Source organism: Myzus persicae, unplaced genomic scaffold, assembly GCF_001856785.1.
Source record: "Myzus persicae strain clone G006 unplaced genomic scaffold, MPER_G0061.0, whole genome shotgun sequence".
Lineage (NCBI taxonomy): Eukaryota > Metazoa > Arthropoda > Insecta > Hemiptera > Aphididae > Myzus > Myzus persicae.
Genome location: NW_019101610.1, coordinates 313,887 through 324,286, shown reverse-complemented (window position 1 = coordinate 324,286; position 10,400 = coordinate 313,887). Strand labels below are relative to the sequence as shown.

Genomic DNA, 10,400 nt, shown 5'->3' with positions numbered 1-10,400 from the left:
TGCATTTAATTAATACAACTAAAATTAAATATATACATAAACAAACAATAATAGATATTATATATCAATATATGATATATAATACCATACACATATATGTATATGTTGTATATTATGGTGAAAGCGATCTTGATTAACAATTTGGACTACGGTGCATAGAACACAACTGCAGCAGCATTTCTGCCTCGGTCGAGCAGCATAATAGATAGTCTAATATTCTTCTACAGCGTGTCCATTAATATTAAACACTTGTAACATGATTATATGATATTTCTTCAATACGCATTCGTTAGATAGATCGTAGCGGTATTAATAATTTGTAAAGATGGAAATCGGGACACCGTCGTGGTTAGCTGCACGAAAAGAGATTGATTGTGCGGTGAAACCATGCCTAAATGCTGCACCTAAATATATTTAAATATTATAAATGCACGTATGCATCGAGAAATTTATTATTTATAAATAATAAATCTATGTAATTGTACAAACGAATGTTTGCACGTTCTATACGCGCAGCCTTCAGTACCAGTATTTAATATATTGATGTGCATCCGTCACATAAGTGCATTCCTCGTTGTAAAGGTCAGTTGAACTTCGATTTGACAGTAGCTGGAAATTTATTCAAAGTTCAGTAGTGACTGCCTTACTTACTGGATGTTGTTACAATAAAATCATCATAATAACGGAGGAGAACATTATAACTCGTACAATTTATTTTTAACTTTTTAATTTAACTTGTTAGTTAATTTTCTAACTGATTTCAAAATTTAACTACCTAGTTTAATCGACTAGTGAAATAACTTCGTTCTTATCGGCGTACTTAAAAACAATTCCATTAAGTTATTAAGTTAATTCTATTAAGATAAGAAATGTTTTTGAAATTTTTGTTTTTAATGGTTTTATATGTGAATTACTGTATACGCAAATAAAATAAAAACAATATTACATTTTAATACCTAATAGTAAAAAATATATATTAAGATCTAGCCATTTTCGTTAATAACATTATATTATGTATAATGTATGAAAATAGACTAGAAATAATATTTGTGACCCACGTACTAATTAAAAATGTAAATTAACATTTTTTTAACTGAATTAAGTTATACTTATTACTTTGTAGGTGGGTTGAAAAAAACGGTAAACACAATAATAATAAATATATGAATACTAAACGATTCTTGTGATAATATTTTCATCAATTCCCAATGAAATTAAATATTGACAACCGTGTACGAGCGTGTCGTTCGATGTATCAAATATTATACACGTTCGTAAAATAATTTATTATTCTCAGTGAACAAAATTCGATACTACCTACACAACGGCGAATGATGAGCCAAATTATAATAAATGATTTTATTTACCTATCACGGATCGATAACAATTAATAATCGTCTGTGTATACGATGCACGTTCACTGAATTATTTATGCACAACATCGTGGTTATATTTATCACGAATTCACCACATTTATGTTATCCCCGAGTATAATAATAATAGAAGTTTGTGAGATATGTGCCGAACATAGGACAGTGCAGTATTTAAAGGACGGCAAAATACTTAAGTAAAATTATAAAGTTTAAGAAAGTTTAACTTAAAAAAAAACAAGCATAATTAGATTTAATATTTTCGTGATTTGTAGTTATAGGAACAAATCTTGTAAACTATCTTATTAGTTATTACTATAAGTTATTAATTATTGTTGTGAAAAAAGATCCCCACACACTGTAGCGGTAGCGGCAAAATGAGTCAGGACACAATTTACCGCCACCGCTAAGACAAAAAAATTTTACAGCTACCGCTGCAGCGTGTAGGGACCTTAACGATCAAAATATTGTGAGAAAACTTCTCGAATCAGCCAATGTTGTCATCGTACAGTGTATGGAAAAAATATAAATGCACTGGTTACAGGAATTAAATTCTTGTAACGGTGGCATTTTTCTTTAAGAATTACAGTTTATTTTACTAAATATAGACAAGTAAATTTGTATAGCCATTTATAATTTACCTATATTATTTCATTTGTGATGTTGTGACAATATCGACTTATAGAATGTTGGTTTATCAATATGTGATAACTAACGATCAAAATATTTTAAGACTTGAAAATCTGAAAATATCAGAAATATTAATTTATTTTGATTTTCTTTCTATTCAGTTGCTCCCGTCGAATAATAGAGGGGTATGGCCGAAAATAGAATGATTTCTCTAGACGGTTCTTAAAAGCACAGTATGATGAACCGTAAAATCTACACGTTACAGTGACCCGCTACGTTCGGCCATGGTTGTGGCCTGAGGATGCCACATCCGTTACGGCAAACGTATTCAACACAAATTTGAGTCCTGCAAAACCCATCACAACGGTCGTTTTGAAAAGAAACGTTACAAATAAAGAGCAAATGTACAAGCACAGAGACTTTGGGAGTGGTGTCCTCTTGAAATACAATAAGTACTAACAATATGATTATAAGTATTTGTATTTATAATGAATGGTAGTATATATCAATATCTTTAATGGACAATGTACAATTATTATTATATTATATTCATATGTAAAAACCATTATAATGTACATATATTATAAATCATAACATAAAGGCACACATTTGACATTTACAAAATAATTAACAACAATAATAGAACGACCTTTGTTTGAAGTTTTACAATAAAAAAAAGTACACCGTGCACATTTCTACTCTGCCGTAGTTTTGGCAGTACGTTGATTAATCGGCCAGGATATATTTTATTTACCTATTATACAGAAATGTGTAATATGGGTACAATCAGGGCTTGGACACGGGGGCTACAGGTGATGGATGTACATTGCGCAATAAGTAACTTATAAGCATAATAAACGATTACTCTTCTATAATATATTTTGCCTCGTTAACTTTTAACTTAGAGCGTTAAATTTGTTATTTGATAACTATTAACTTCTAAATTAACGATTTTGTGTTAACTCAAATTAATTCGAGTTAATTGTCCACTTTTGATTATTAATAATGTTCTTTCAATTCCAAGATGTGCTCATGTAATAGGACATAATGCAATCCTTATGATAATATCATAAGATACTAGAGTAATATATTTTCTGGTTGATCTTCTCAAATATCGACTTGGGAAAAGTAACGACACGGGAAAAAAAGTAAAAATCTTAGACGTTAGAAAATGCCTCCATACCAACCAAGGATTAGATACTGAAATGAAACTATCGAATAGGGCCTATAGAATTATCAACATGTAAATGACTCGCGTACGATTAATTTTAACAATATTTTACGAGTATAAAGGAACCGAAAAGGAGAACAAAATGAATTTTCTACACACCTCCTCAATTATTTGCGCTTTCACATATTATGTCGCAAATCAAAATGCGGTCCCGGCGTTGCCGATATTGTTAGGTTAATATTATTATCATTACACATAACAAGATTGTTATTGAACATACAATTAGTTTTATTCAAATAAAAATAGTACGGAGGTAAAAAATGAATAGCAATTTAACAGGTAAACTAAATAAATTATATAAGAATGGAGTCTTCCGCATCGTCAATAATTATTCGCCGCCCGAACTGGTTTAAGCGTCACCGTTCGTGGTTATTTATACTATTATATTTATTATACCCTGCAACGAGGAAAATATTCTCTACTACGTTATAACATATACCATTATGGTATATGCATATTGATTGAGGTGGCTTACTGGTAATACGTGGGTAGAGAATATTCGTATAATAGCGAACTCGATATTAATATACAGGCGGATTGTTATTGAGTGGATATCATGTTTACTTCGATGAAAAGTTTAGGTATTCATTAGACATAGTTTGAGCAGAAAATCGCTCCAAATAATCTAAATCAAATAATAAATTACATTATTATTTATAGGTATGGTAGATGGTACCCTAAGACTTTAGGTTGTTTTCGTCAAAATCCGATTTGTTGTTTTGTTAACATTAAAAAACAAATAACCGCAGAGAATTAAAATTTACATGAAATATAAGCAATTGCTTAATTTTTTTTTTTTTTTTTGCTTATTAAGTATTTACTAGACATCATAAAGATAACATTTTCAAAATACTTCATCTTTACTGTCAGTATAATTATTTTATTTCTTAATTATTTAGTATACCAACGTGGATTAAATTTGATGGTCGAAGCTTAAATCCTGACATTAATAATCAGAGATGTAAAGAACGACGCAGCCTATCGTCTCCATTTTTAATTAAATAAGTTACACTTTCTTTTTTTTAGTGTCCCAAAAAATAATAAAATGACGCAAATTAATAATGATAAGATAACCTAACCCTATAACCTAACGCGTACTCCTACTAATTGAATTAAACTGGCTAAGAATAAAAAGAGCGACGTGGCCTTTTCTCGATATTTTGTATTATGGAAATGTATTTATATTTTGAAGTTTTTAATTTCTCGGTGAGAAATAATCTAACTACATTAGTGATGACAACAACTAGTGAAAAAATCTTATACTATATTATAATTGAATTAGGCAATTGGGAAACAACGAAGATTATTATTTTGGAAATTGTATTGGATTTCTTATCATCGTGTCCTGCAAAAATTAAAAATTATAAAAATTAAAAATCTTATAAAAAAAGTGCGAGGCATATTTAAAAAAAAATTATTTTTGAATGTAATTAGATGTTAAACGAATATATCCCAGCTGCCTCCGTGTACGCAATTACGCGCGTACGGTTAATAGCTGTATTTATTCACGCAAATAATAATGAAATGCAAATGGAAAATACTTATATAATTCCCACTATGCCAGGTTTAATAAGTAATAAACTAATAACATCATAATAGTTATTAAATCAAACGCAATTTCCAACCTCACAATATAACATAGTATTCCGAAAAATTCTAAAACTACGTAAAACGTACTTATTTATCGTGTGCGATTATAAAATGTGTATTTTTTAATAATTTATAATTTTGTGTTACCGACTCGAACAAAGTTTGCTAAAAATAGGTAGGTAGTTTATTATGCGCCCGACCTTGAGCGTCGTACAAGACTGTAATAATGGTGTATTAATTAACGATTATAATATTATGATGCACTAATGCTATCATTCAATCTGACAGTGACGCACGGGAATCGTTAATGTTTTGAAAACTTGTCATTTCACTTATAAATGAATAGTAAAGTTCTCTGATGCGAGTTTAGTGCTATTTAGTACCATCAATATTGGACGATAAAAATGTGTAAAATATCGTCATTTTGTATTTGCTGATTATTTTTATCCATTCGTACCTATATAAGTAGTTTATGCAATAATATATTATATTTCCGGTAATGGAAATCAGAAGATCACGTTTGAGGTAAAAATTTATGTCGATTCATTTATGTCCAGAACTATTATTACTACAGAGTCAAAATACCTTCAAATGTCTATAACTGTCTGGAATGTATTTCCTGTACAGAGCAAAATTTTGAGAATATGGCTACAGCTATATATACAACTGACAAAATCCCATCATTGGTACTTCAAATGTACATACTAAGGCTGGTTCTGACAATGTCCGGTTAAGTGTCGGTTAACGCTAACCGGCTGATAAACAGATCTTATTACCGGCAGAATTCCACCGGTTAAGTGTCCGTTCACTTTAACCGAACATTGTTAGAATGGACCTAAGTCCTACAGGCTTATACATTCCTACTTTTAATATTTTATAATATTCTTTACTTAAGAGTATTTGGGGGCATGGAGTGGTGTTGATTTTGAAATCGTATTTATACCATAATATATGTGTTGTGCACCGCGATGAGGAGTATTTTATAGTAAATTTATTTTAAATATCATAATTCTAAAGTATTCGGGATGTGGTATGCAAAGTATTAATGATCATGTCTGAACACATATTATATTTATATATTATATTACGAAAAATAAATCAGTATCAAACCTCGAATATTTGTTTGAATATTATTCACGCACACTTATAAATGTTAATTTCTGCTTATATTTACCGATTTAAATTTTAGACCGTAAAATATTCTTACTAAAGTACTTTATTAGGATAAATATTTTAAATTTTACAACCATTATAAATTTTAATCGTCGTCGATGAGGTTTACCTTTATACAATACAAATAGCTGCAGGTTAATCGGCCATATTATACATTCTCATTTGTTGTCCTGTCTTAAACTTGGAAATAAAATATAGTATTTTTATAAGTTGTAACTTATAAGTTATTTATAACATTTAACTAAAATTTAATCTGAGCGGTAATTATGTCCTTACCATTTGATAGTTTTTAAGAATTTTTAACAAATAATTCAATAATATGAAGTATTTTATGATACCAAATATATATTATTTTATTTAAAACTATTGTTAATTACTATAGTAATAATTTAGCCTAATCAATATAGATAAATACTGTTTGCACATGCATTATATTATTTTAATAATTAATCGATAGTTTTAAAAGTTTTATAATAATAAGTTTAATAATCACCAACTTGCACTCTCACAGGTAACGAAAATATTCAATATTAGTTTTTGAGATATGTATTTTAAACAATGATTTCATAATTTTATACCTATTTCGTTTGCTGTGCACAGTTTTTTTTTCGATCTCAGTTCACCCACCCATGTACACGTTAGTAGGTACTTGCAGCATAAGTTACCTAACGAAATAACTATGTACTTTACGGCGGCGTTGTCGTTGTACTCGTTGAGACTATTTTCAATTTTGTGGTGTTTATTCGCCATACAATTAATATCTGAAGTATAATACCATACAGGTTTTCTTATATCGATAAAAATTTCTTACAATTTTGCAGGAGCTACACATCGCTTTTTTATAACAATTTATTTCAGAACAAAAAGTTATTACATAATCGAACAAATACCTGATAATATAAAAAAACATGAAAGTTAATGATTTAATGATAATTTTGTTTTTATATTTTAGAATAATAATTTCAACGTTGTACGAGGAAGTAGGTATCAATGTTATATTCACCAGCTTTTTTATTTATAATATTACGATCAATTAACAAGAAGTCAAGACCTGTTATTTTATACATTTGTTATAATTGACAAAACATGTTAGTTGTTATTTAGTTTGAAAAAACTAGTATATTTCGTAGTCTGTACTGTCTGCAATTTAGAGTTAAAATGATAAAGTCACATTGATCTTGTTTTTTAGCAGTTAACTAAGTAGATTCTAAACGAAGCGATAAATGTATATCGATTTTACGACGACGACGATGATGATGATGATGATGATGATGTGTGTGTGTGTTTGGGTGTGTGTGTGTGTGTGTATTTTGTGCCCGTGTTCAAGTTTTAGTGAAAAAAATGCTTCGATCATCAACTTCGGTGGGGTTTTCTGCCTTTCTTGTGAATAATTGAATTTAGATGGTACTTACATGGGAGGGTAAAAGTAAATATTCTAAGCAGTTTTCAAAATATTTATGAAAAACAAAAAAATTATTTAAGAAAAAATAAATTTTTACACAAGACTAGTTATTGAGAAAACGATTATTTTTTTTTTGTTATTCTAAAATAAACAAATCTAGAGATTTTACAGTTTCATTAAATATACAATTTACTAGATCCGAAATATATTTGAAAATATTTTGGCTTTTTTTCGATTTAAGTATGAAAATCATCGACAATTTAGTACAAGGTTCCTCGGAGGTAAGTTTTTCTTGTTGGATAGCAGAGAACTTAATAAAAATCACTATTTATTTTATAGACATTAATTTAAGTTTAAATTTTGATAATTTATATCCTATAATATGATGGATTTGTATTAAAATGAATAATTAGATAGCGATTTTAGTTATTTTGTTATAATTCAAAAGTATTCGTTATGACTTGAAACTTTTACGGATATTATTATATTTTATAATTACCTATATTAGAATAATTTTAAGCTATAGCCAATTAGAAACAAGATTTAAATCAAGTGTATTAGATAAGTTTAAATAAATTTGTTGTATTTGGAACCTTATGCCAGGTTCAGTGATTTTTATTGTAATTTATATTTATCTCATCAAAATGTTCGCCTTTTTATATTATTAGTTATTACAGGTATTATACAGGTGACTTTTATTTGCAGTTTGTGTTATACTATCAATGTTCTTGGACTTGGAACTTAAGTTTATATTAAATATTAATATTTATATAATATGCGATGTAATAACGATAACGAAGGATTGACCGATAGACGGGCGGCTAGGTTAATTTAAGTTTCTAAGAGTAGCGATAAATGTATTGATTTTACAATATTATGTGTTTTTTTTTTATAGAAAAAATTCTCTGATCATCAGTTTTGAAGGAGCTGTCATGTTAAGATATTTTATAGAATGTAAAAATTTAAAATGTTTAGTACTTTTTAAAATAATCGGAAAAAAACAAAAAAAAATGAGTACAAACATGTGTTAAAATTTTAATAAAATTATTAATATAATGATTGTTAGGTAACCTTTCAAAAAGTTTGAAGGTTAAACATTTTAACTACTCGCTTAGATAGATTTATTTTTATTTTATTACTCCTGCAATTTTAGAAAATATTACAATCTATTATATCTTTCATATTAAAATAAAACTTTACAGACTTTCAGTCGTCTTGATAAACTACAGTGGTGTCTAAAATGTATGCACCGATTTTAAAAACATACAACTTGAAATTTAAATATTCTGTTGATTGGCTTTATTGTCAAAATGGCCAATGTCAAATCTTATTTGGCCATACTGCATCAGAGACTTTGGCGCCGTTTTAACACAAGTACAATAATCAAATTCGTCCAAAAGTGACAATGGCCTTTCTTGCACAGAGCCACAGTTTTATATTATGACGTTTGTAAGGCGTTTCTTGATCAATTTGTTTTTTAGCCTTCTAATGGAATTTTCTGGTATAGTTAAGGAGGAGATTAGGAAGATAAGAGGATTTTTGTGGTTAGTAAGTTGTTGTTGAATCTTGTATTAATTTGAAATTGTTTGGCTAGTGTAAATAATAGCGTAGGTATTCTAATTGAATCGACATGGGAATTTTTAGAACGTACACATTACTTGTTAATAAAAACAATCAAGTAAAACTACATTTTAACTACCTATGTTATAAAATATAATACGTGTGTGAGTGGGGACAGGTGGTATTGTCGAATATTCCAAAAATAAAGTGCACTACGTGACCTCGGAACTTAGTTGCGGTGGGTTATTCGTATTTATTATTTATTAAGAACATAATATGTTAAATTATAACAATATAGGTACTAACTTCTACTTCTACTTTCTATTGACTGTCTAGTCTTAATAGAAAGTCCATATTCATATAATATTATAACTTTATTTATTGTCTTAGAGTACTCGTAGAATATTACAATAAACAATGTTAAGGACGTTTAGGTGCGAAGTGTGATTTTGGCAGAGCATAATATAATACATCCAGTGGGTCCGTCATGTCACTTGCCTATAAAGGTAAAAGGTAATTACCCGCAATGTCAAATTAATTATCGTTTATCGCTATTATAATATTATTATAATATCATCGTAGTTGATATTTTATTCGGCTTTTAACACGTCGTCGTCGTCGTCGTCGTCGTAGTTTTACATGGCTGAGAGTTTAAAATAATTATTTATTAATTATTATTACTAGGCGCAATACTACGCGTTGTAATGATATTTCAACTTGTTAACGCGTTTGTTTGGGCGGCCGTGTTAATTCGAAAGAAAAAAAACACCTCGAGTCTCAGCAAAGGCCAAACGGGTCACAACCCACTCGGTCGTCGGTTTGTTCGCCGAGTATAATATTATGTTATCTGAGCACGTTATAACATTACAATATATTATACACGTAAACATCCGTTTTCTGTGCACAGCCATTCGTTTGCCTATATCACCTGTGCGTGTAATATAATCATAGTTTATAACATTTGTAAATTATCATTAACATTTATTAACTATAGTGTGTATAACCTCATTGACCAGATATCCCGTACAACTGTACATATATATATATATATATATATATACATCGATGCAATAATCATTTACTCATACCGGTAATAACTATAATAATAATGTTGTTTAAGCCGCATTGCACCGAGTCATGTTGGGTTTCTTACGTACAAAAAATTCATTAGATATTTAGGTAAGTAACGAACTGTTACCTATGCGAGTAAAATAATATAATATTCAACTCTACGCGACACAGAAACCTGGCTTAAATGTCGAGATCGATACTATTCATACACTTTTACTGAGTTTGATGAAAATCTTTTGAAAGACTTCATTTGATAAAATAATTTAACAAGTTGATTAACTAAGATAAAATGTACACTATTATCAGTTTGGTGTAGTAATCAGGGGAGAAAAGGGCCACAACCGAAAAGCCGTTGTGAGGGGGGGGGGGGGGG

At 29.1% G+C, this 10,400-nt stretch overlaps 1 protein-coding gene across 1 annotated transcript in view; it reads right to left on the bottom strand.

Moving 5' to 3' along the window:
• Positions 1–3,791: 3,791 nt before the first annotated feature.
• LOC111029850 (origin recognition complex subunit 1-like) overlaps positions 3,792–10,400 on the bottom strand; it is a 10,281-nt gene continuing 3,672 nt past the window's right edge. The window contains exon 3 of the mRNA XM_022309054.1: positions 3,792–3,856. Coding sequence (XP_022164746.1) covers positions 3,792–3,856 — 65 coding nt within the window. The remainder of the gene's footprint in view (positions 3,857–10,400) is intronic.